The sequence below is a fragment of the Phalaenopsis equestris genome, unplaced genomic scaffold (genome assembly GCF_001263595.1).
Source record: "Phalaenopsis equestris unplaced genomic scaffold, ASM126359v1 Scaffold000873, whole genome shotgun sequence".
Taxonomy (NCBI): domain Eukaryota; kingdom Viridiplantae; phylum Streptophyta; class Magnoliopsida; order Asparagales; family Orchidaceae; genus Phalaenopsis; species Phalaenopsis equestris.
In genome coordinates, this window is record NW_018165313.1 from 1166411 (window position 1) to 1193934 (window position 27524).

General features: G+C 35.1%; 3 protein-coding genes across 6 annotated transcripts; all 3 read right to left on the reverse strand.

Moving 5' to 3' along the window:
* Positions 1–16684: 16684 nt before the first annotated feature.
* Positions 16685–18140, reverse strand: LOC110032004. The gene has a single exon (XM_020735500.1). It carries the CDS (start codon positions 17912–17914, stop codon positions 16925–16927), a length of 990 nt encoding a protein of 329 aa, XP_020591159.1. The 5' UTR covers positions 17915–18140; the 3' UTR covers positions 16685–16924.
* Positions 18141–21000: 2860 nt separating this feature from the next.
* Positions 21001–21798, reverse strand: LOC110032019. The gene has a single exon (XM_020735522.1). The coding sequence runs from the start codon at positions 21771–21773 to the stop codon at positions 21294–21296; it is 480 nt and encodes a 159-aa protein (XP_020591181.1). The 5' UTR covers positions 21774–21798; the 3' UTR covers positions 21001–21293.
* LOC110032018 (acidic leucine-rich nuclear phosphoprotein 32-related protein) lies at positions 21768–26725 on the reverse strand. 4 transcript variants are annotated; one of them, XM_020735519.1, is made up of 5 exons: positions 26564–26725; positions 25148–26430; positions 23025–23250; positions 22828–22935; positions 21789–21839 (listed from the first exon to the last, which is right to left on the reverse strand). In XM_020735519.1, the coding sequence occupies exons 1-4, from the start codon at positions 26664–26666 to the stop codon at positions 22877–22879; spliced, it is 1671 nt and encodes a 556-aa protein (XP_020591178.1). In that variant the 5' UTR covers positions 26667–26725; the 3' UTR covers positions 21789–21839; positions 22828–22876. The 4 variants fall into 4 exon arrangements, with proteins under 4 accessions (XP_020591179.1, XP_020591178.1, XP_020591177.1 ...); XM_020735520.1 differs by lacking the exon at positions 22828–22935 and having other exon boundaries at positions 21768–21839; positions 26564–26722; XM_020735518.1 differs by lacking the exon at positions 21789–21839 and having other exon boundaries at positions 22801–22935; positions 26564–26724.
* Between the last annotated feature and the right edge of the window lie 799 nt (positions 26726–27524).

The following is a 27524-nucleotide window of genomic DNA, read 5'->3' on the forward strand; positions in this document are numbered from 1 at the left end:
GTCGATCAAAGCTTCCACTGCTCACCGAATCTGTCGCAATTCGGCTGCATGTGATGTAATCCGGCTCCTCTGTTTGTGAATGCCAAACTCTTCTTCTTCGCCGCTAGCCGCGAACACCTTTACGCGGACACCTCTAGCCAAGAAGTATGTATCTTCCCACAGACGGCGCCAATTATTGTTAGATATGTACTTCCTGACATATAAATGAAACGCAAAAAACACAAGTAAACACAGATCGTTTACGTGGTTCGATCCAACTGGATCTACGTCCACGGGAGGGAATCAATCAAATAGTTCACTAAGGCAAAAGAAATGGAGAATACATAGCTTAAACATAGAGATGAGCCCTCATCTTCCTTCTATGACCTCCCTCTCAAGCGACACCTTGATACAAGACCTCAAGATGCTCTCCTCCTCTCTAGCTCTCTAGTTATTCTCTCCTCCTTTGCGGTAGCATAAGATCTCTTCCCTTGCTCTCCTAAGCCTCACACCCTTAAGATTTCTTCCCTTGCTCTCCTAAGCCTCACACCCTCTCTATTTATAGAAGCAAGAGAGGGGTACGTGGGAGGTAGGTGAGCGGTAGGTGAACGGTTGGTGAGGTGTGGGAGGCGAGCGGGGCCCCACTTACATTACAAAAGTGTCATTTTACCTTAGTTCATTAATTGAGGGTTAAAATAACACTTCCATAATAATTTGACTGAGAGACTCATATTGATCTCCATTGATCAAAAGAATTTTTTTAATGATTTGAGGATTTTAATGTCCTCAGAATTAATCGAGTTTAGGTTCTGATGCGTGCTAAAAAATTTGTGGCGGTAGAGTAGTAGATTATCGTCTTAGCGTTGCACGAGGATTAAGCAGACACTCGATGAAAGTGAATCAACCTGTGATGACATCCATAAGTTTTTACGTGGAAAACCCGTAAAGGGAAAAAATCATGGGGTCTTGCCCAGTTATAAAAATCTACTATATGTTGATGATTACAGAGACCCATTCTCCCACAGACGATAAATGGTTAGTAGATTTTCTAAGTTACAGCGATGACTAGAGACGTCAGGTCAACGGTGACCAGCGGTGGTCGACGACAGTTGATGACAATTGACCGTGGTCGACAGAGATCAGTGGTTATCGGCAGTGGTTGACGACAATTGATGACGGGCGGTGGTGGTCGACGGAGATCAGTGGTGATCACTGATGGTCGATGGTGGCCGGCGGAGGTTGAAGGAGGTCTGTTGTGCTCGCTGACGGTCGGTGGTGGTCGGCGGCGATTGACAATGACCGGGATGATGTTGGACTTGAGTTCCTTTTCAGAGCCTCAAATTTTCTCTCAAGCCTCCCCCTCTCTCATGAGAGGAGAGGGGCTCTATTTATAATGTTCTGGGTGCAATTAATGCAAAAATATGAATCATTTTGATCAGATGGTCCGGAGAGCTTCCCTCGATCGAATGACGTTTGATGGACATTTGAGTGCCTTGACGATGTTGGAATTGAGCAATCTTGGGCTCGTTGGATTCGTCTATAAACTCATTCAATTAGACATTTGTTTGACATTTCAAATGTGTATAAAATTCTTCCAAGAATGATTTAATCACTTGATCTGGGCTTGATTTGACTCGGATTAAACTAACTTTGTTATCGTTAGGTTTGTCTCATTGAATCAGTCAGTTTGACTACAAGTTTGCTGAAATCGGAGCTCTGGATGACTCTTAATTAAAGTTTGAATGTTTCTTGTTCAAAAAGTTGCCTCGAGATTCGTGATGGATGATGAAAATTTATTGGTGTTGTATCAGGCTCATTGGCTTCCTCTTATTGAGATGTTCGATTTGAATATAAATATGTTAAATTTGGAGTTCATTTGACAATCCAATCGAAGATCCAAAATATCTAATAGTATTTTAACATCTTGATGTAGGCTTGATTAGTTTAGGACTGAACTGATTTTGGTATCATTGTGTTCATCTTGTTGAGGGTCAATTTGACTACAAACTTACTGAAATAAGGGTCATGTATGATCACTAATTTGAATATGGAATATATCTCACAGAGAAATGCCTCGAGATTAATCCAAAGTGATAAAATTTATTGAAAGGCATCAATACTTGAATCAATTATAGACACAATTGTTGGAATTACATCTTAATCCAAAACTATGTGAGAATCAAAACTATATTCTATGTTTGATTTATGATTTTTTAAGATGGAGAATGTTTTAAACTCGATCAAATATAATTAAATATTCTCTATTCGCATTCATTAACAATTGCAATTCTATAAGTAAAATTAGTACATGAGATGTGTTTGTAACTAGCGAGCTAATTAGAGAATTGGCAAGATATGTACCCATCAAATTGGTTTTCTCAACTATCACATCACTCAAAACGACCCACAATTTTTCTATAGAAATAGTTTATAAAATGTGTTCATTCTTTGGCTTACAATAACCCTACCAAATGGTATGAGATGATCTTCATGACATGATTCATTATATTTAAATATGTTTAACTTATTTTAAGATCCTCCTAAGATGTTCATTAAACATTGTTTGATTATTTATTAAATGATCAAGCTCAATTATATTTTATTCTATTTAAGTTATTGCTTTTCTCAAAAATTTTGAATGACTTTTTTTTTAAATTTTTTTGTAAATATTTTCTAGAAAGTTAATAGCTTACACACACCACAATTTTTATGCATGTAAATATCTAAACTTAAAGGTTTATATTTACATTTATAACATCTTGATATTAAAAACTCATGCATGAAAATATGTATTGCGCATTTAGGAAGTAGTGATGATGATATTTCTCTTGTGATGTCAAAGATTTGAGTGTTATGTGTATAAATACGAAAGTTTAGGCGCCGCATGTAGATATTTAAAATTGCATTTATATTTGTAATAGTTTTTTTGGGTAATCAGAGCCGCTCTCTATGAATTAAAGAGTGGCTATTTGTCACAACAAAGTTGATGAGTGCATGTCCGTCATGTGCTGAACAAGTGCCTTTCACTTTGATTGATGAATAGGTATTAACTATTAAGACATATGAGTAGTTGTTTGTCATCGGGGTAGATGTGTTGTTATTTGTCACATGATTTGAAGTTGCCTTGTGCAGTTGGTATGTTGGTTTTATTGAGTTGATAATTTAAAAATATTTGTTTACTTCTTTTTTGTAATAGTAAAAGAAAATTAATCGGATATATTTTATTTTGATGTCTGGTTTTGGCGTAATAAAAACCTTTTATATGATTAAATATAATTATTTTCCAAGAGCATCTTACTTAATGTTGTAACTACTATAGATTTCAAATTTTTTTTTTTAAACAATTGATATAAGATTTTAAATTGAGATTAAAAAAAAATTGTTGGGGGGCATTTACAAACATTCATGCAATCTTAAATATATAGATATTAAAAGGAAATATACCTTATGTGGCTGATTCTTTGGCTTTGGATATCACCTCTTCTGAAGATCTTAGCTCAATTTGCGTCTTGCGGCTACTCACCTCTTCGCCTTTTGCTTCTAGGGATTTCTCTGTCAAAACATATTTATATTGTTGTTTATGTTAGGACAAATTGTGGCATATATACTTTGTATTTACAAAATGCTATGATATTTGTTTATAAACAGGAGTACGCATCAAGTTGTAATGGTGGGGTTAATATAATAAAAAAGTTTAGTTATCTTTCTTCTAGCTCAGTCTCTGACTTTCCTTCTCCTTCTCTTCTTTCAACCACCTCTTTTTTACTCCGTTCTTTTAACTTGATATTAGAGCCGCCTTACCTTGTGCAAGGATGGACTCAACATTCTTTACATCTACATGACAACTGCAAGATGCAACACAATTTATCAAGGTCAAAGAAATCTGCATCCTGACCTCTCGGGTTCTTGATGTCTCACATCAAGAGTGTCAATGCAACCCCCTTCACACAAAAGAACAATCTAGTTTGGAAGCTTCAAATATCAAAATCAGTTACAACAAACGTTTCGATTTGTTTCTTGACTGCAGCATTCCCCATCCCTCAAGGTTTACAATTGAGGAAAATGGAGCCCAACTTAAAAACAAAGATTACATTCTATGTCAACTAATATCCCTTCATTCTTCCCTGCATTCTCCATCTCACCACAACCACGAAAATTTGACAAACCTTAGACGAAAGATTCCAAGCCACTAATAGATCACGTGCCATTCAATTAAAGAATGAGTCCCACAATATCACCATGGCCAGGCAAACCATGACACAATACCTCACAATAATCAAGAATCAAGATGATAGCATTGCAGTGGCAGGTTCTCATGTTGACACAAAAAAACATAATCTTTTACAAATTAAATGGATTGCCTCCCATTTATCAAGACTTCAAGATTGTTGCCTGCACCACCTTAACTCCCATCACATTGGAAGATTTTTACTATTTTCTACATAGCGAATAATGCAATGTAACTATGAAGCCACCAAGATCAACCAACATACTGTCCTACTCTCCTACAAAAACAGAAGCAGCTTCAACAGTTCAGGAAACTTCAAAAAAAATTTACCCGACAACAAAAACTTCATTAACATGACACAGCCCAAAAATAAACCAAATATGCAATAAAAAGGGTACTCGGCTTACCAATGTTGACATACAATGAATTTGCAATACAAACCCTCTTCCGGAAATCAAACTACAGCACTCAACACACATCTACACCTGCAGCCACATGATTGGATATTAGACTCCATTGCAACTTCACATCTCAAACCACACTTGAGCAACATACAGCAGAATGTGCCTTATCAAGGATCTGATCAGGTTTCAATCAGCAATGGTCAACAAACAAGCATCACATATGTTGGTAAGAATGTACTTTTCACTTCCACTAGTAAGTTAACTCTTACTCCCCTACTATGTGCCCCTAAATTATCTCACAATCTAATTTCTATCAATAAACTTACCAAATATAACAACTGTCAAGTTATTTTTAATGCAAACCAGTTTCAAATTCAGGATATGAAAATCAAGAAACCTCTTCTGACTAAAGAGTTAATAGGTAGTAGGCAAACGATTAGTCATCATTTAGTGAAAGCCACCCATTTTATATCTAATAAACTCGTAGTCTTAAAAAAAAAATTACAGAATGACTTCTTTCTTGGATTTGACAATCTTAACATTTATATACAACACAAAATCTTTCTTGATGAGAGATTATGGTAATTAAAAATTGTTCTTATTAATCTCATGGGGGCTGACTACATAGCTAAGTGATTATAATGATATGAAACTTTTTATAAGTTCCGAGAATGCAATCAGCCACACTACAAAGGAATGAAAAAATATTTTATTTCCTATTAATTTTTTTCATAGTTTTGTTCCGAAGATACAAGAAAATTGAGCAATTAAATATATACACTCATACTAGCCGCAACGCAAATTTGACACGATGACTTGGCAAACACGAGCTTAGGATCATATGGTGTCAACGTATAAACAGTTCGGTGAAACCATGTATCAATATAGCTCACCATCAAGACCGTTGTGTCAAGATAGCTTTTCTGCTAGCATCGACATCAAATTAGGCCTAGAGGAATTACTCACCTAGCGATTTTCAAGCCATAGCTTCCCTTAAGGCATATATATTGTTATATATATTGTTATCATTGAATCCTAAATTATCCTTTGTGAACACGTCTTGAGAGTTTAGGATTGAGGTAATGAAGAAAGAGAGAAAGAGAGTATAGCAAGTCGGGAGTTTCCTGTAGAGAGAATCAGTAAAGTTCCCCCTTTTATTTGTATTTTTGCCTCCTATTTATGTAGGTGTATTTTGTATAATTACACAAAGGAGAGAATGATTATGAAAATAGCTCTTAATACAAAGAAAACTCTTATTAATCGTCTGAATTCCACAACATATGGGTATTTATAATTTGAATTTTAACATGACGATAATTGTTGACCGACTTGAATTCGGTCGAGACGACCGGCTGAGTGGTGACTGTGTCTTTCAGAAATACGTGTTGGTCATACATGTGGATCGTCTGATTACCGCGAGTAAGGATTCTCACCTATGCCCTGGTTGGTCGGGACTAATTAAACAAAAATTATTGAAAACTAATTACCTTGACTTTACATAACAACATATGAAAAATATTTAATTAATTACTTTAATTAGCTTGCAAGTTTTCTAAAGTCGAATGTGACATTTCCTTTCGGTCCGTCCGCCACGTTGCCGTCCGAAAATGCAGTTTTTGTTTTCTGCATAACATGTCGCCTTCTAAATTCCTATCAAAGATCTGACATATTATCATTCATTTCATCTGAGCCAAAGAAAAAAAACAAGAAAGATAATTTATTTTTCTAAGTAATTTGGGTGATTGTAACAAGAAAGATGTAGCCAATCAGCTGCAAATAATGAATATGTTTAATAATTGATCTGTTGCTTGCATTCCCTCTATCATCATTCTGCCATGCAAATTTTAACATTTGCAGTTCCCACAATTCGGTTCTTTTGTTTTATTAGTCTTTAATTTGAAATCTTTTATATATTAAAATTTTGGTTTTTAATTTAAATTATATTAACAAAATTTAATTGCATCCAAAATAAAATTAGAGAAAAATGGGTACAAACAAGATTATAAATAAGTAAATTATGAGCTTATCCCTGTTAAATAAATAAAATTAGTTAGATTTATTTGTATTACTATGCTGAAGATAATGAGTTTTTTTATTTCAAAATAATAAATATGATTTCTTTTTTTAAAAAATAGGAAAAAATATATAGCATAATACAAAACAATTTATGGGTCTGGATTATATTGACTGACGAGTTAAAGGTTATTATATTTTTGTAATTATGAAAGGATGTGATTTATAAAGGAAAAAATACATATTTTATATAACAGTGTCATCATAAGCCAACAACAGAGTTAATATGTCATCTTGTCCCTTGTCACAGCTTTTTGTTCTTCTCCTTAGACACCTGTAAAATTGTCTCTTATAAATATGTGGTTGCTGCGAAGTAAGGATAGAACATTATAGTCCACAGTAACAGAACAATGCTCTGGAGGTACCTGAAGTTCTCGAGCTTCTCTTTTTTAAAGGTTTACAACAACAAAGCAAAAATCCTTAAATTGAACTTTAGCAAAAAAAAAAAAAAAAAAGTGATCAATGCAAGTTTTATGATGGTGCGAGGTATCAGAGAACAAATTACATAAACTAATGGATATGTCACTACAAGAAGACAGCAAACCTTATATTCAAAGCAGCTTTGACAGTGTCCCAATAAATTCTATGGAAATATAAATTATCCAGCTAGAAAAAAAGAAATGCAAGCACCATTGTTATCATTAAAATAACATAAATAATGAACTCTACAGTCAGGGGCCATCATCAGAAAAAGCTCTTTCCGGGCCGGGTCATCAAGTAACTTTGTAGATAACAAATATAACGACATGTCATAATAAATCTCTGGAGTTGCTTCCAAAATTCTCATAACTTGCTCAGTGGAAGTTGCTTGTGATGTACTAGAATTATTGGTGTATGATGCAACTAATTGAGAAATTTAGTTCTTAATGAAAACACTTTTTTTCCTTTTCTCAACCCTCGGTCGTTTTGATCGACAGGTGTTCAACTTCATTTAGGTTGGGACTAGGGCCTTCACTTGAGTTTGTTGTTTATTCGGCATCTAAGGTATAAGCCACGCCACCAAGCCCTCGCTCAATACGAATCCTACATGATTGCCCATTACCACGACTCCACCGATCAAACGATCCAACTTCTCTTCCAGCTCAAGCTAGATGCCACTAAGGCACAATCTAAAAAGTAAAGAGAGATGGATAGGTTGATGTTTATGAAAAAAATAGAAATTTGATTATAGAAGTGGACACATTTCATACACCAGCCTCTCGACCTATCATTCTTCTGAATTATCAATTGTTCGCTTTATCAGATCCCAACCTAGGTTCATGGATCCTCGTTTCAATTCTTTCCAAAATCAATTGATCTCATTAGTTTTTAAATTACATCATAACATATTCCCTTTGTGTACTTCCCTTGAACTTTTTATAATATTTTGTTAGCCCTTCTTATTCTCAATTCAAACTTACTGAACAGCGATTGCAAAATATTATTTTGGTATCTTTATCTCACAAAATAGAAGCATTCGTTTTATTAAATTTCAAATTTCACATAAAAAGGATATGCAATGTGATCATTTCCTCTCCCTCTTTTCATTTGTTATATAGAGTGAAGCCCTAACAACAAAACAACATGCTAGCAACCGCATTGAACAAAAAAAAATGCAAGGAGCAAGGAGGCAAAACCATAAAAAATCGTATACTAAAGCCACAATTTCACTCTCAAATGCAATATGATATTTTCCCATCAATTTCTCTCTCAAATGCTTTCACCAATTTCTCTATAGAGTCATAAAACGAAGCTACAAAAGGCAGTCACAGAGCTAAGCCATAAAATGCAAATAACCTAGCCACAAACAAAAATTATAGAGATAAGCAATTGAAAGAGTCGCGAGAACTAAGCTACCACAAAGAAATCCAAAAACCTTAGCCCTAAATTCTCAACATCAACCACAAATATAACAAGAGGAAGCAAATAAGGGGAAAGAGATGGGTAAGAAGATACCAGAGGACGACAGAGAAGAGGGACTCAAAACTTGAAAGAAGGGGGAAAGGAGATGAGAGTATCAACGAAGATCATCGACATAAGTTTGGAGGGAGAGGAGAAGAAAGCTAGGGCATCGATACACAAAGCACAACAACGAAGAAAACAAAGGGCACGCCAACAAAATTCAGACAGCGCGAAGAGAACAGAGGGTACATGAATAATTTCATGCAAACAAAATGCTAGTTGCGATGTAACCTGTGACTTGCATTTATAACAAATTATCCCAAAAAGTCACCGCACCACCCTTTCCAAACAAGTGTTTCTACATTATATGACCACGCCGCAGCTAAAAGGCTGCCACAAACACACCCTTAAACCTCTTAATTTTTCTGACAAGATATATTTATAAATCATTTTAATTATATTTATTTTGCATAGGATGTGTTGTGTTGAATGAGTAGAGTTGATTTTAGCTTGAATTGTACTTGTTGAGCTGATAAATTATTGTTGCGAGAGAAATTTTGACTCAAGAATTCTGATTCAAGATTGATTTTTTATTCGTTAAATTAATTATGAGTCTAAGATGACAAATAAATAAAAATAATTATTTTATTATATATAGCCTATTGTTTTAAATACTGCATACTAATGAAAGAAAGATTCAGCCCAGTTTTTGGATCCTTAAAACGCTTCAATTGGACGGCCCATTTTAGCAAGACATAATCACAAAGCCCACTCACCACGCACAAAATCTTCTATATTTGTAAAGGAAAGAAGAATTTTTGTGAAAATAATAAATTTTTTGTTGATATCTGAAATATATAGAAAATTTTAGTTTCACACTCAAACTTTCAAATAAAGAAATAATTTTTTATATAAAAATTTTCAAATATTTAAATAACTTCTAAAAAAATTAAAATAGTTGAACTTCTAATGCAATAAAAGATAACACATTTGCATAAATAAAACTAGAAACTTTACTATTTACAATCTTCCACCCTCCAGAACATTTTGAACTACAGGACAAACGCATTTATGAGAGCCGCGATCAAATCATTGAGAATTTGATAAGAAAAAAAAACACGGGTGGGGATTTTATCGTGAATTTTGAAATTGGAGTGAGAATTTGAAAAAAAAAAAGGAATGAAGAAGAGAGATAGATTTGTAAATAACAATGTTTTGAATGCTATGTATGTTATTGCCCCCTTAAAACTAACATTAAAGCAAATAACAATATCATGGATTATATTGATATCCTTTAATGTAATAACACAGTAAATATGATAAATTTTGAATAATAAATCTAACGATCATCATCATCATCATCATCATCAACATAATCATAACCAAGTTAATAATGATAATATCTTAGAAGAATTAATATATAAATGTTACGTTTAACGCTTCACGTAAATTTTCAACTGAAAGTTCGACACGTAAATTTTAAAATAAAATGAATTAAAAAAAAAGAGAAATAGTTAATAAAAATCAATAAAATAAGAAAAAAAATCATTTTTAATTCAGCCATTATGATTAAACATTAAGATGTGTCTATCAAGCTTTCATTACATCAAAAATATTAATAATTTATTATATATTGAAATTCATTATAATAATATAAGTTTAATTTAATATATTTTATCAAAAAAGTGAATATTACATTTTATTTTTTGATATGATCTAACACATATCTCTTGCACATTTTAAGGTATCAGCTTGATTTAATTTCTTTCTGATATGTAGTTCATCAATTACAATCATTTATATAATTAGTTGTTGAGCAAGTTTCAACAATATTACCTTCTACATGAATAATAATAATGGAAATTAATTATAAAGTCAAATATGGGAAGAGTTGACAAACTAGCCAACAATTTTGACAATGCCATTAATGTCAACTAAAGTTTATGTACTAAGCAATAAATATACAAAGGAATAGAAAAATATTTGATTAACGAAAGTTGCAACCTATACAACAAACATGCTCTATCCAGTTGATCCAGAAGGGCAACTAGGCTAGAATGTTCATCCTAAGAGCTCTTGCAAGACTCAATTAAGATAGATGGGCCGAGAAAGGCTTTAAGAAAAACATATTGAGGCCCACGCAAGCAAGCAGCAAACTTAATGGTGGCTTCTCCAAACAAAGTAGTATTTAAGAGCTTTTAGTGACCTTTATAATAGTTTGGATAATATAGAGGTGAAAAATATATGTATAAATTTTTTTATATTTACCATCGAATTAGTACAAAGAAAGTTGAGAATGCTTTAAGGAAAATCAATGGTGTAACATCAGAAGGATCTGATGATATCCTAATTGAAGTATCACAATATTTAGAAGATTTGAGAGTTTCTTGGCATATTAAACTCTTTAATATTATTTTAAAAACTAAAACGATGTTTGGGGAGCGGAGAAAGAGTATTTTGGTCCTCGTTTTTTAAGAATAAAGGGAATGCACAAGAGTGTGCAAATTATAGAGGAATTAAATTGATGTGTCATACATTAAAATTATGGGAGAGAGTAGGGAGAGAGTTATGGGAGAGAGTAATTGAACACATGTCAAGAAGTGATGCAAAGATTTCTCATAATCAATTTGGATTTATATCGGGTGTGTTTACTATGGCAGCGATACATTTAATGACACATTTGATGTACAAAGCGAGTAAGGAGGATCTAAAAATGATTTTTTATTTATTTAGAAAAGGCATACGATAAAGTTTCAAGAGAAGTTCTTTGGAGGGTTCTAGAATAGAAATGTGTTGTTATGACTTATGTTCAAGCCATTAAAGATACATACACTAAAATTGTTACTTGTGTTCAAACATAAGGATGATTGACCAAGTATTTTTTTTTATTTCAGTTGGATTTCATCAGTGATTTGTTTTAAAACGGTATATTTTTGTTTAGTTATAGATGCTCTTGTTGGACAATTACAGAAAGATGTACCTTAGTGTATGCTTTTCACTGATAATATCTAGATTGTCTTGTTGGACATTTATAAAAAGATGTACCTTAGTGTATGCTTTTCACTGAGAATATCCTTCTTATGGATACGACTATAGAAAGGGTTCAAGAAAAACTAAAATTATGGAGGTCAAAATTTGAGCCTAAAGGCCTTAATTTGAGTAGATCTAAAACTAAATACATGGAATGTAATTATAGTAGCAGTAAATCTAGTGTTAAAGTTGTAACTATGGGTGATCATATCATTAAAAAGTGTGATCGTTTTAGTATTCTTGGGTCTCTTGTTCAAAGTGATGGAAATATAGATGTGGATGTTACTAATAGAATTCATGTTTGTTGGCTAAATTAGAGGAAAGCATCGGTCCTATTGTGTGATAGAAAAATGCCGCTTAAACTTAAGGAAATTTTTATAAGATGGTGATGAGATCTGCAAGCTTTATGGCGCATTATGTTGGTCTGTAAAAGAGAAGAAAAACTAAGTTAATTGTTATTAAGATGAGATTGCCTAGTTGGATGAGTGGCTTGACACTTAGAGTCAAAATATTAAACGAATGTATCAGTGAAATAGTTGGTGTAGCTTCAGTAGCAACCAAGATTAGATAGAGTCGTCTTAGATTGTTTAGTCTCATTAAACGTCGACCATCTGATGGTCAAATTAAGAGAGTAGAAGTTTTAGATTTGACTTAAGTTAGGAAAAGCAGAGGTAGACATAAAAAGACTAGAGGCATATTGTATAAATAATGATCTTAATTTATTAGTGTATAATGAAAATATGACACTCAATAGGGCACAATGGAGAAAAAGGATTGATGTAGCCGACTCCACTTAGTGGAATAGAAGCTTCTTCTTCTTGTTGTTGTTTGAACTCATCATCCGATTATATTCTTTCTTTGATGGTGGGAACTAAAAACAAATCAAGATCAAACACATCTCATTCCACTCGTCCTATATGTTACTTGCACCATCATTCTATAAACTTCAAACATCAAGAGTATCATGGTTATGATGATAAAGAACATCACAAATTTTATATAATACACTTGATGCATTTACAACTTCAACATGAATTATATTATAGAGTTGCTCATTTATAATTTTATTTTTATCAATAAATCTTAATGCAATTATCTTTAGTTCTTATTTGATTCATCTTGAGCTTCCTCAATAATAATGATAAGTTTTACATAACTACTTTCAATTGAATTTTGGAAGAGCTATACAAGACATTTTGGAAAGCATTTAGTAACACAACTCGTCTACATTAATTAAATAAAATTATTTTGGTTATTTAATTCTTGATTTTTAAGGCCTCTACGAGCACCACGTTAGAATGCAAGCCACTTTATAACTCAATAGAAACTTTTAAGTCGACGTTAGTGGGATAAATGCATCGAGTCAAATTCGAGCTCAAGCTTAATTCTAAGAATTTGAGCCGTCTCATGCGCTGACTTTTTTATCATAAAAAAGAATAAAAAAATTAATTTAAGCTAGTGTTATAATAAAATGATAAAAAATGAACAATTATGAAATAAATAATAAGGAAATCACTTGATATAAAATAAAATATATCATTATTTTGACATTTATAATAATTTAAATATATAGTTTTGAAATTTAATATTTTTTGAAAATACTTTATATTAATATTTTCTTAAATGGGTTGACTCACGAGCAAAAGAGTTGAGTTTGGGTTGACTTGTGTTTGGCTTGTTTCGATGAGTTTGACATTTTTTACCACAGTCGTGGTGGATGTTAAAGTGCTCGGGGACATTATTATCTATGGCTCCACTAGAGTCCAACTTACTTCAATTTCCGTCTTGAGTTCATGACTTTGCAAGAATTGCAGCTGCTCGTCGTTCGGAGTCGCATGTGGCTCTAATACAAATTGTGTACAAAACAATATGGAAAACAAATTTACACAACAATGAAACAACTAAATAATGTGCAACTTATCTGGTTCGGCAAACTCGTCTATGTCCACAGGGAGAGGCTATTCCATTATCAACAAGTTGACACACCTAATTCATCCATAATCCCTCATATATATGAGAGAGGGTTATGGTACACACATTAGGAATATTTCAAAATATGGGAAAGGTCATACTTGTAGATCTCCTCAAATTAACTTTCATAATACAAAAAATCATATAATTAGATCTCCACAAATTAAGTTACATAATATTATTCTTCATAATATACACACTTAACACTTCCTAATTTACAACCATTAAGATTTCAATATTTTTTTATGTGTACTGGAAAATTCGCGACGGTTGAGTAACAGATTATTATGTTTGTGTTGTACGAGAATTCATTACACACACAAATGAAAGAGAAACAAGCAGTGACGATTCCATAAATTTTGAAGTGGAAAACCCGTAAATGGAAAAACCAAGGGGTCTGGCCCAGTTGCAAAAATTTACTATTGATTGATGATTACAAAAATTCTGTCTCATAGACGAGAGAGAGTAACAATATTTTTCAGACTATAGATTTAATTGACAGTGTCTGGTTAGTGGTTATCTATGGCGGTTAGCGGTGGTCGACCACGGTTGACAAAGGTCAACGGAGGTCGGTGGTGTTCGACGACGGTAGACGGTGAACGATGGAGGTCGGCATGAGTCGTCGACGGTCTGCGGTTGTCGTTAGCGGTCAGTGGTTGGCTAAGCTGCAACTTCTCTTGAAGACCTGAAACTCTCTCTAGGCTTCAGCTTTTTTTTTATGTTAGGGGTGGGGGGTCTATTTATAGTATTCTGTATGTTATTAATGCAAGAATATGAACCATTTTGATCGGATAGTCCAGAGAGTTTCCTTTAATCAGATTGTGTTTAATGAACATTTGGATGCTTGATGTCAGAATTGAGTGATCTTGAACTCATTGGATTCGTCTTGTCAAGACGCTCGATCCGACCATGAACTTGCTAATGTCGGCATTTGTTTGACTATCCAAATGTGTCCGGAAATCTTCCCATTGTAGTTTAATGACATGATCTGAGCTTGATTTGACTCGGATCGGAATAATTTTTATATCGTTCGGTTGGTATTATCGAGCCGGTCAGTTTAACTATAAGTGTGCTGAAATCGAAGCTCTATATGACTTTTTATCAAGATTTTGAACGTTTCTTGCTCAAAAGATTGCATCGAGATTCGTGTCGGATGAGTAAAATTTGTTGGTGACGTATCACTTTTCATCGCAACTTTTTGGCTTAAGGGGTTGTTTGGTGACGAGCATTACCCATGCATTGCATTCCTAATGCAAGGAGTTCAAAATTTTTAATTTTTGTTTAGAAAAATTTGAAATTCATTGTAAATTAGTAATGTATTTGAAATTCAATTATTAGTCCCCATATTTTGAAATTAATCCATATGTTAGAAATTAATCCATATGACCGACTTTCAAATTCACATCTCACACCTCAATGTAAACTGCGGCCGCCCCAAGCGGCACACGCCCCCTGCCGCTGCCGCCGCCGCCAGCCATCGTCCCCTCTACCATCGTCGCCGACACAGTAATTTTAACATTGAAATGCATTATTTTTATTTCACGCAATATTTTATAAATATGTCAACTAAACGATAATTTCATAAATAATTTATCTTATTTATCTCATTTTAGTTATCTTAGTGGTTGCAAATATATTTTTTTTCCAACTATATAGTAGTCTATTTGTGGTAGTTGAGAATAAGCTCGCCCTAATACTAAAAGGAAAGAGAGAATTTGTATCCCACAAGACACGTTTAGAATATGCAATAAAAGGTGTCCCCGCTTCCATGGTTGCCTCCTAAATTTCATATTTAAATGACAAGTTGACACCAATATTTTTCACCAACTTCACACATATATTTATATAAATACATTATACATATGAAAGATTTACATACATACCACTCGATTCCTATGTATTTACATATCTAACATTTAAAGTTCCAATTTTTACACACAGATTGAACTAGCTCGGTGCAACAACTCGTCTCGACCGAAAAAAGTTATATTGATTGGTGGTTTCTCGTTGGGTACTCCCTCCAATTTGGAATGATCCATTTCTACATGCATATCACTTAATTATTATGTATTTACAAATACAACATCTAAACTTTAATTCTTTCTTACATGTGTTACGTTGACCTATGCATGAAAATGTGCATTTCAATGTGTTAAAGTTAAACTAATGATAATTTTTATGAGATAAGAAAGATTTGGTTGGTAGAAATGTAAAAAAGCAAACTTTATGTTAGATATGTAAATGTACAGGAATTGAGTCGTATTTATGTAAATGTCCCTTTTTATTTAAGAACAAGTGGTCTATCTTCTTTAGGCAGACCATAAATTATTAGACTTTATGTGATTTCCTTAAATATGTTATTTTTCTACAAAACTGAACCTTCCCCGCTCATGAATGGATGTTCAAATTAGGCCGAAAGGCTATTATTTTTTGACCTAAAAAAGAAAAAAAAATCACAGTATATCTCGCCATTATTGCTCAATTAATCTGATTATCACGTGAACTACCCAACAACAATATTTTTTTTTTTCATTTTTCACTAAAATTGGATAAACATTATCAATAAAAAATAGATTTTTATTCCATATTCATAGTTTATTACTAAATCTAATTAGCTATCAAGCATATTAAAACAAAATTAAAAAAAAATTATAAGTATAAAATACTTTTATTTCTTTCAATTCCATAAAACCAATCATGCCATAAAAATTTAGTCAACTGCATTAACAAAAAGTAGCCCTGTTCGCCAGATCGTGCTGCAAAATTTACCAAACCCATAATCAAAGTTATAATTTAAATTTTGGTTGCGAAGTGATTTATCAAAATCAATCCGATATTTTAATTTTAATTTAATCCAATAATATTTATTGATCACGAAATAGAATGGAGAGATTATTGCGTGCGGACACCGCATGCATCTCTGCATGCGGTGTTCGATCCTGGCCGTAGATCACGGTGATCTACGGTCAGGATTATTTCCGTTTTTTTAAAAAAAAATAAAAAATTTTAGGTGGGGCCCACCGAAATACATCAGGACCGTAAATCATGTGATTTACGGTCCGGATCGACGCCGATCCGCATGGAATAATTTTTCAATAGAATGAGCTAATTTCCCCACTAATTAAGAATCACCACTAGCAGATGAGCAGCATGGGAGCCAGAGTAAAAGGTACAGAACGATTTCGAAAGGAGCTATCAACAAATTGTTTTTTAGAACAATGATGAATCAGAGCATGAATTCCAACAACTTGGATCCTAATCTTGAATGAATCGTACGTACCTCATCACCTATTTACATCAATCCCCTGCCTCCTCCACTGCCGAGAGTATATCAACCCCCAATCATTCACAGGCGGCATCATCGCCGGAGATGCAGCTTCGCACAATACGGCACGTAATCCACGCCGTTTCCTGGCGGCGGAGCTGCATCCCCAAACCACAAACCGGTGGCGCATCCGCGCTCCAAATCCCACCGACCAAGCTTTCCATTTACCCACAGCACAACCCCAACACCAACACTATCACTTTGCACCCGCAGCGGCCGCGGTGGGTCACTGCAAACAATCGCCTCCGACTGCTCTACCAAAGTCCACTGATCTTTCTCCCCCCGTTGGTACACCTCCACCACCCTCCCCCTCACGCAAACGCACCAGAGCCGGCCATTTGCCTCCGCAAGCTCACATTGCATCTGTGAACCCCAGCACCGCGGCGGTGGAGGCAAAACCCTCGCGACGCCGGTTGCAACATCATAAGCAACCACCGATGGCGTTCCCGTCCGGAAATAGACCTCACGACCGCAAGACACACCGGAGGATGGAAGGATCTCACCCGCCGGGAAGCGATCGGGACCGATCCTCCATTTTCCAGAACAGGATTCGTAGATATCGAAGCGGTAAAACCCTATTGGCCCATCTGCAGACGGAACGGCGCAGATGATGAGAAATCCATCTCCATCGCCTCCGGCAACGAGGGCTATCGGAATGGAAATCGGATGGGAGTAGATGGGATTAGGGATTCGAGTCCATTTAGGGGAGATTGGTGTGGAGACGTAATAGGACGACCAGGGACCTCGAGCAAGGACGATACCTTGTGTTGAGGCGCAGATGGAAGCGGAGATGGGGACGGAAGCGATAAGATCAGCAGCACGGGAGGCTTCATAGGAGTGGAGTAATGGAACGTAGATGTGTCGCCCGCCGTTGACGAGGAAGAAGCCGATGAGATGATGTTGGGGAGGGGTGCAGGGGCCGTCGGCGAGAACCCAGTCGCCGTCGACGATGATGGCATCGGCAGCGGTGAGGTCCCAATCGGCATCGTGGACCCAGTCGGCGTCGCCGGAAGAAACCGTCATGTTGAGGATCCTTGTGGTATTGGAAATGAGTTAGAAGAAAGTCGGTGGGAATTTGGTTCTCGCTTGCAGAGAAGATTTGCAGTGCAGTGGGAGATTTATAGTAATCTTCGTGTTTAAAAAGGGGGCAAATTACATAAAAGGCCATCCGAAACTTCTTATTTACGAATCAGCGAGTCTATTTCATCCGTTTTACACAAATTCTAAGTCAAATATCAAAGTTTATTGGTAAAATCAGTTGTTAAATTGAAAATATTAATATTTTGAAAATATCCCTAGGTGCATTTACATAAATACCACCCAATTCCCATGTATTTATAATTTTTATCATTTTGTATTTGTGCCGCCCAAATCTATGATAAAAAAAAACACATTTTTATTTATAATTAAGCTATAATACACCAAAAAATTGACAATTAGTTGCTAGATATGTAAATACATAGAAATTAAGGGACATGCATGTAAATCTTCTTAAAAAATGACAAATGATCAGATTATTGAAGGAATATCCAATGGAACATGCGGCATCTTCGACTTGGGATGTTTTTAGAATAACGTTATGGGTATTTTAGACACATTCTAAATTAGATATATTCATTTTGATTTTTTTTATTATTTTTTTTATTATAAAATAGGCATAAATTTTATGATTTTTAATTTGGATGATATAAATAGAAATCAATTCTAAAAATCATGCATATTCAATTAACTCTGTCAAAAAAGCTAGCAAATAATTTTTGTAAGGCGTGTTTGATTCGGTCGTTAAGCAAATGAGTTCAATACAAATAATTTTTTTTTTTTTTACTTGATTTATAAATGAGTACAACACAAATAAATATTTGTTCGTATTCAACTCAAAAATAATTATATAATTAAATAAAATGAATTTGATCTTCCAACAAGAAATTAAAGGAGCTAGATGGCTAAAAATCCTAGTAAAATTTTGATATACTTATGATTTAACTTTTATTGGTGATCACATTAGTCGACACTATCGGCATGATAGGAAATGAGGTGATAGGTAGATATCCACATTAGCGTTGATGACATGCATTGGCCTAATGAGATGGTGAACATTAATAATATGCATTAATCTTAGACGCGGTGGCACACAAATGTCAACATCATGTACTAAGTTTAGAGGTGATGGCAAACAGTGATAGTGCGCATCATGATGCATTATTGGTGATGGTGAGCGACAAAATCATCAAGCAAACTCTGCCATTAAATCTTCTACTATTAAAATTACATTCCATTTATTCAGCTTTAAATATACTCTAACAAATGTCTTTAGACTAATGTGGACCTCCATAATTCAAGTTTTTCCCAGATACTTTATCTAGTCTTATCCATGAAAAAAATATCATCAGCGAAAAGCATACACCAACGTACATCCTTGGTAAGAACATTCATAACTAAAGCAAAAAGATATTGACTAAAAGGCAATCCCTAAAGTAATCCAACTGAAATAAGAAAATACTTGGTCAATTATTCTTATGTTCAAACACAAGTAACAACTCTAGTATACATATCTTTAATGCTTAAATATAAATCATATCAACCTCTCTTGGAACATTAACATAAGCTTTTTCTAAATTAATAAAAATCATATATAGATCCTCCTTACCCTCTTTGTACTTCTCCATCAAACCTCTCAATAAATCTATAACTTTCATAGTAGATTTGTGGAGCAAAAATATAAACATTATAGCCACAAACCGAAAACATAAAACCTCGGTTTTGCCAGTTGCAGGATAGTCTGCCATCCATTGCCAAATGAGAATACAAATGGAGACTAGCTCCCAGGATTAGTATGACAAAGGATCGTAAACACCAACAACTGATAGTCAATTATATAATGAAGCAAATCAACACCATAGCAGGCTCAACGTAAGCAAAAAAGAATCAACCACTGCACTTATGATCATGTTAATGACAAGCTAAATTTTGCACTGGCTTTCCAAATGTCAAAATAGCTTTATTTGTCAAAATAGCTTTATTTCATTGTGGGCATTTACATACATAGCACACGATTCTAATGTATTTGCATATATCACACCTAACCACTCATATTTTTACAAAGCAATTAAAACTTTAGGTTTAAGAAACCAATGCATTATAAACTATAAATATCAAACTTTAGATGTTAGATGTGTTACTACATGAGACTTGAGAGGTATGTATTTAAATTTTAATATTGTTTTCAAACCATCACGTTGATTGATGAAATACTCCAGAAGAGACATTAAGTATTCAAACTACCATATTACTAAAAAACTCCAAAATAAATATCAAGCATTCAAATCATGATATCACTGAAATTTGCAGGGGAATAAACATGGAACATTAAAACCATGACATCACCAAAATACTCCAATCTAAGTAAGAAAATCTAGATCACCTTCAACCATTCAACCACCAAAAATAAGCGTTCAAGGCTTGCATAGTATTCAAATAGGGACAATAGCAGAGGTTCATTTGTTATGGTATGCATTAGTTTAGAAAAAACCCCCTCCCCACCCAAACTTCCAATTTTTTTTCCTCTACAAAGAAAAAAAAAAATCACCCACAAAATATAACTTGTGCCCTCCTGTTGTATCAACTGGGCTACCAAATTTATAGCTCTTTTTTGTAACTTTTGATTTGATATTAATGCAAAATACACACCCTTAAAAAAAACTGAACTCCCAAACGTAAAATAATGAACACCACATAAGAACTTAACATCAACATAATACCTCTCAACAAAGGCAAAAGAAACAAATCATAATAAGAAGGGACGATTCACAGTACAAATGAAAGAAGAAATATCATCCAATTCATGTACAAAATAGCTTACTCCAAACCTCGGCAATTAATGTGAAAGAAAACAAAGAAGACCTTGAAAAAGGAACAAAGAGCTTGGAAGCCAGCAAGGAAGAATAAGAAAGAAAAAAAGGAAGAACTCGGCAGTCAGCAACCCAAGATAAGAAAGCCCTAGGGGCTCGAAAGGTTCAAACCACACACCACAGATGGAAAGTTGCCCCAAATGTAGCCTTAATAGAGCTAAACAAGTCGTGAACTGTCTCTAAGAAAAAAAATTTGCAAGTAAATGTATATAAATCTCATGAGCGTTAAAAAGCAAGTCTTTTTTCTTCAAAAATAATAGATTCAAACTAAAGTCCAAATTCTAGATATTCTTGAAATCATAGGTTATCAGCCACCCACTCCATAATGCTATTAGTTTCTTCAGGGATTCATTAATTCCAACCAAGAGAGACAACATGTGATTCTTAAAGATAATTTATCCCTTAATAAAAATTACCATTTTAGAGCTCATCCTCAGCGCCTTCCTCTGTTGCAAGATTCACCATCAATAACACTGTAAACAGATATCCTTCTCTCAGCCAAAGCACTGATCAGAAGGCAGAGGTCCCGGAATGTATCCCCTCTCCAAAAACTGCAGACCAAACACAACTATGATTGCAACTGCGGAGAGATACGACAGCCCTTCCGCCGCTCCGAGCAGCCCGAACGGCCCGCTGGGCAATCCGGAACTCGTCTGAACTTTTGTATAAAGCGACCAGATCACTATGCCCGCCACCACCAGGTAGCTCACCCCCTCCAATGCACCTAGCGCCCCCCCTGGCCCGGGAGGAAGCCCGCAGCCGGTGGTCTTCAGAACATAGAGGGAGATTCCAATCACTGGGTTGGCGATGAGGGCACCTGCTGCCACCGCGATCTCTAACGTCTCAGTGCTCCCGCCGCCAGCGTCCTTGGCTTTGCAGGTGATTGCGGCCGCGGAGCGCCGCCTGGTTGGGCTTGTGGATCGGAACTGAGGAGTTGAAATGGTAGAGATCCACCGAGCAGACACAGAAGCCATGAGTGACTTCTGTCGCTCTTTTCTCTGAGCTTTATGATATTGGGAAGCCGAGCCTTATCTGAGTTCCTGCAAATGGATTGTGGGTTATCAGAGCTTTACGGGATGAGCGGTGAATAAAAATAGTAGGACGCGATCAATTAATTAATTTACGCAAGTATTTAAGTTAAGCAAATTGCGGGCTGCGAGACATGGCCCATGGGCCTCTTTGAGCACCGCTCTTTAAGGAGCCAGCCATGACTTGGACTTCGGGTGCAACAGCATTTATGTACAACATAATGCTACGTTTCTTCCATCAGACATCTGAATTTGCATCCTAGTCTTTTAAATCACATTAAAATTTATCACTTTTAAGTTATTTTATTGTATAAATTTAAGATACAAAAAGAGTGTTAAATATAAAAATAAAAATTGAGCTTAGATATACAATTAAATAAGTATTTATATGCATGCAAATATCTCTAATCATTAACATTACTATTATTCAACTTTTCAAAATACCAATATAGTTTTAAAAAAAATAATTTACAACAAAATAGATTAAGAACTTAACCTTTTTTTTTTACCTTTATTTAATTTCTTTCTGTAAAATTGGGATAAAAAAAGAAATTATTTAGAAATTATTAACCTCAATATTTTGATGGACAAAAGACGGTCTACATTGCATGCAATTTAATCTACATAAATTTTAATTAATTGACATAATTTAATCCAAAAAAAACTCTAAATAATGAAATTATTTCAACTCATACTTTATGCTCAACAATCTGCTTATGTCTCATCTCCAACTGCTGAAAACGATAGCAAAAAATGCGAAAAAACAAGAGAAATGTTGAGAATTGTATCATGTGCGTGGCAGCTCCTCCATAGCAAGGCTCCAACAGAAAAATTCACCGACAGCCCAAGACAGCCCAAAGGCCCAAAATCACTTGTAATTTTAAAAATAACGAGCAGTTGAGTGAATTTAGAGCAGCAATGCAATAAGTACATGTATAACTGACATTTCAAAAAAAAAAAAAAAAGGGAAAGCTAACGGGCAAATAGAGGAGATTCGAACATGTGCTGACAGAAGTCACCAACAAACTTTTAAATTTTGAGGCAAACGGCTATAAACGGCTACCATGCCCTTCCCTCCCAAACCTTCTTTTTGAACCTATCAAGTTCTCTGAAATTACATCAATCTATGAGAGAAGATAAGAAACAAAGACAGGGACGAATATAAAATTTACATGGTCAACATAGATAATCATCAACCTCGCTTCGACGGCGTCGGTTCGTCGGTTTTATCGTTGTCAAGGCGGCCATCTTCGTCTCTTTTTCTCTTGTTGGCTTCTGAAGAAGATGAAGCCTGATTCAGTGTACCATTGCTTGTGCGGTTCTCATCTTCATAGTCGATCTCATCATCTTCGTTACCAGCATTGCGATTGAGCCAGCTTGACTGACCGATGGGCTGGACCAGGTAGTCGCCATCAAGATCATCCTACCAAAACATGAAAAATAATACTAACATCACTAAAAATTTTTATTAAAAGAATTTCAATTGTTAAATTCATGAAAAAATCACTCACCAGCGGAAAAATAGAGCAAAAAAACTCCAGCATTTAATAAAAAAAATTAAGGGTGGGGAAAATATTAGAAACATAAGATGCTTTCTCCAAATGGAATAAGAAATCCATAAGGAAATCTTAAATATCTCCTACAGAATAGGAAAAGCTGCTCATGATGGGTGTGCATTTAGTTTAAATTTATTTCTCAAGATTACAGACTAGAAATAAATGTAAATATCTTAATGAGATTGACGGATAATTCTATAACAACATACACATGCAGTTTGAAAAACAACTAATAAAAATAAGGGTCATTTACATGCATACCACCTAATTTCTATACATTTACATATCTAACACCGAAACTTTATTTTCTGCATTTACACCACCCAAATCTCACATCAAAAATACCATGTTTTAACTTCTAAAAGTGAAAAACAACTTTTCATGCAGAGGTAAGGTGGGTTGTATGTTAAAAATTGATGTTTAGATGTTAGAAATGTAAAAAAAATTGGAATTCAGTGGAATATATGTAAATCTTTCTGAAAATAAGGATGGTGAATCAATTATATGGACTAACAAAAAGATGCTCATGTATAAACATGGAAAGATATGAGAAAGAACTAAAAAGTATTATCGTTTCCATACAATCATGAATCACAGCATCATAAAAGCTTGTAAGATTCCATAAAGAACTCATTTTTTACAATATAGAAATGAGTTCCAAGGAACCATGAGATCATAAAAATGAAATATTGACACAAATTCATTTAAATTTACTATTTTCTTTGAGTAAAGTTTAAATGTAGCATAAAAAAATTGCAAAATATGACACATAAACAATATGCCACAAAATATTGAGGTTCTATCATTAAAAATACAATAAACTCTGATAGAAAACTTAACATAAATAGTTCAGCTATCTAAAAAGGAAGCATGCTTTATTGCTTGCAAAGCCCACAAAAAGTTGGCCTATAACAAAAGAAATCCCATGGCCAAAAAAACCCATCATGACTAAATTTTGTTCTGAATTTTTTTCTCCAAACATAAAAAATTAGGCCAAAATAGTTAGATCCATGATAAACCAAACAATTTAATCACTAATAAATCCAAAATGGTATATTGCTTACTGACGTTTACAAATACCCTTTAAAGTGTTCAAGCTTTGAAAAGTAAATCCATTACTTCAAAAAACAAGATTGATTCCCACATGGATTAAACAAAACAATGGCAATTACATATAAACCACCAAATTCTATGAATTTACATATCAAGCACCTATTTATTTATTTTTATTTTTTTGCTGACATTTTATATCACCCAAAATTTTTCATATCACTTCAAAAATACTACCATTTTAACTTTTAAAAAGTGAAATACACCTTCTGAAGCTTAGCTAAGATGTATGTAAAAATTGAACTATAAGTGTGAGATATGTCAATACATAGAAATTGAATGATATGTAAATATTCCAAAAAAAAAAAAAAATTTGAAGCAACAAACTAAAGTTTGCAAATTTAGAAGCATAAGGTTGATATGAATGTAAATACATAGGAGTTGAGTGGTATGTATAATAATCCTCCAAGAAAATTTTAAAGCAACAAACTAAAATCGCTAATTTAGAATCATGGGGTTGATATGTTTGACCAAACCACCACTGTGATAGCATAATCTTATTTTAAAAAGATAAGCTAGAAATAACCTAATTATAGATAACAACTGTAATGTAATAAAGGTACAGCAGCATAGATTCCTATAACTGCTAGAATGTGTATTGTGGATACAATAAAGAAGAGAGAAGTAGCATAGAACATTAAATTGAGAAATTACCTCATCTTCACTTTCACCATAATCTTCTTCCTCAGCATCTCTATCCTCTACTCCCTGCTCATCCTCTTGTCCAATCTCCCCATTTTCATCCTCCTCCCCATGATCATGTCCATCAATCTCTCCCTCAGTACTAGTATGCCTACCCGTGCTTGCAGGCTCAGGATCCTCCTCATCCCCGACACCCAACTCATCATCATCCTCATCCACCTCCTCCTCCTCCTCAGCATCCCCATCTTCATCAATTTCCTCTTCATCAATCTCCACTTCATCAACCCCATCTTCATCCTCCTCATCACTATCCAAAACGTTATGCATCTCAGCCACATCATCTTCATAATCACCTTCCTCCTCATCGACCCCCTCTCCCAGATCATCATCATCATCTTCCTCATCCTCGTCTTCAACATCATCATATCCATCCCCATCATGCTCATCTCCTTCTGCATACACAGTAGCACTTGTAGCCACTCTGACTTCATTAGATATGTGATGGCCAGATCCTCCGGATGATCCACTGCCTGTTCTTCTCCCATTAGTCTCAATCTCCTCCTCATCAGCATCACTCCCTTCATCGTCATCAGCATCAACAATTCCCTCATCCCCATCAGCGGAATTTTCAGCACCACTGGTCAGCTTCCCATTCTGATCACCGCCATCAACCTCACCACTCCCGGAATCTTCCTCGTCATCGTCATATTCCTCCTCCTCATCCTCCTCCTCTTCCTCCTCCTCATCAGTCTCCGGCCTCTCGTTCCCATTCGCATCAAGCTTGTCCAGGTACTTCAAAGTCGGGATCAACGAGAACACCTTGGATCGATAATCCTTAACCCTAGTGACCGGGCATTCGTAGAGATCGACGGAGACGAGATGTAGAGAAGCAAGTGGGGCCAGATCCTCGATTAGCTGGATCCGGTTATTGGATAGATCAAGATCGCGAAGCGATCGCAGCCCAGCATCCACCAAGCTCTCGAGCCCACCGCCGATACGATTATCCGAAAGGATAAGCCTCTGGAGGTTCCGTAATCGGGGGAATCTCTCCAAGGAGTATGCACCGACGTTCGCAATAGAGAGATGCTCCAGGCCTGGAAATCTCTCAAGAAGCCCCGCGGGTGGGAGGCATCCATGGAGAGATTTCACAGCTCCATCTAGATTCAGCACTCGAAGTTCCGAAAACGGGGTCGCCAACCCCTCGAGCTTGGCCTCTATGGCCCTCTCCCATGCTTCTTCCATCCACGATACAACCTCAGCTATCAGCGCAATATTTCTGATCCTCAATCTCCCTCCTGAGAAGATGCGCCGCAAATTCAGTCAACTGAAGATGAATAAAGAAAACATAAAAGGGGGAGAGATACAAACCCTAACCCTAGAGCAAGAATGACAAATTGAAATTAAGGGGGAAAAAAATCATAGAATTACCAAAAGAGAATTGAAGGAGATAACAAATTCCCGCAGCTTCTTTCTCCTTCGCACGAAACCTCACGATGAAGAGAGAGAAAGGCTCACGAGGTCCCGAGGACATACTCTTGTCTTTCTCTCTCTTGGCTCCGGTTCGAACCGCTCATCGATCACGAACCGGATGTACTTCAGACCGAAGGAATTACTTTGGCGGCTCTTTTCGCAGCACGTGCTCTCTCTGTCGTCGGATTAAGGTACGCGGATCGATAGCGTGGACGGTGCTGATTTCGCAGGGGGTCGGTGTGTTTCTTCTGAGAGAGCGCAAGATGGGATGGATGGCGTTACGAAATTTGTGGAGGCCCAGCGTTACCTCAAACGGCTTGGTTGATTACTCCCATTTTAGCCGATTTTTATTCGCCTGATACCGAAATTTCAGTTCAATAATATATAGATTATCGCGAAATAATTTAACATTCTATTTGCATTTTTTTAATAATAAATATTCTAAATTAAAATTCAATATCATTTACATTTTTAATTTTAATACATTTTTAATAAATCTAGACACTCAACAAAATGAATCCAACTATGTCAAAGTTGGGTCAATCTGAATCCAATCAAGCAACTGAATTATATTTGACAGATTTGGATGATCAAATTAATAATCAAATGAATTGCAAATTTGACATATTTATATTCAAATCAAGCGTCTCAATTAGAGGAATCAAACAAACTTAAAATCACTCAATTTTAAGGCATTTAAGACACTCCAAACATACATTAAAAAAAAATCTTATAATCAAGAAAAATCAATGCAGGTCTTTCGATCAAGTGGTTGGGAGATGTTATTCGGTAAAAGATCAAAATATCTCTATCTCAAAAGCTATAAGTACTCCCTCTATTCACTTAAGAGAGAGAGAAGAAAAGAAATTCCAAAAATTGTTATGCATTGATCGTTGGTTTTTGTAGTTGTCGACTAACC

Excerpts from the sequence above, each read along its gene's own strand:
- LOC110032004 (XM_020735500.1), bottom strand. The coding sequence starts at position 17,914 with ATGACGGTTTCTTCCGGCGACGCCGACTGGGTCCACGATGCCGATTGG.
- LOC110032019 (XM_020735522.1), bottom strand. The coding sequence starts at position 21,773 with ATGGCTTCTGTGTCTGCTCGGTGGATCTCTACCATTTCAACTCCTCAG.
- LOC110032018 (XM_020735519.1), bottom strand. The coding sequence starts at position 26,666 with ATGTCCTCGGGACCTCGTGAGCCTTTCTCTCTCTTCATCGTGAGGTTT. Across the intron at positions 23,251-25,147 it reads ATGGTGAAAGTGAAGATGAG|GATGATCTTGATGGCGACTA; the intron begins GTAATTTCTCAA and ends ATGTTTTGGTAG. Across the intron at positions 22,936-23,024 it reads ACCGACGCCGTCGAAGCGAG|AGAACTTGATAGGTTCAAAA; the intron begins GTTGATGATTAT and ends ATGTAATTTCAG.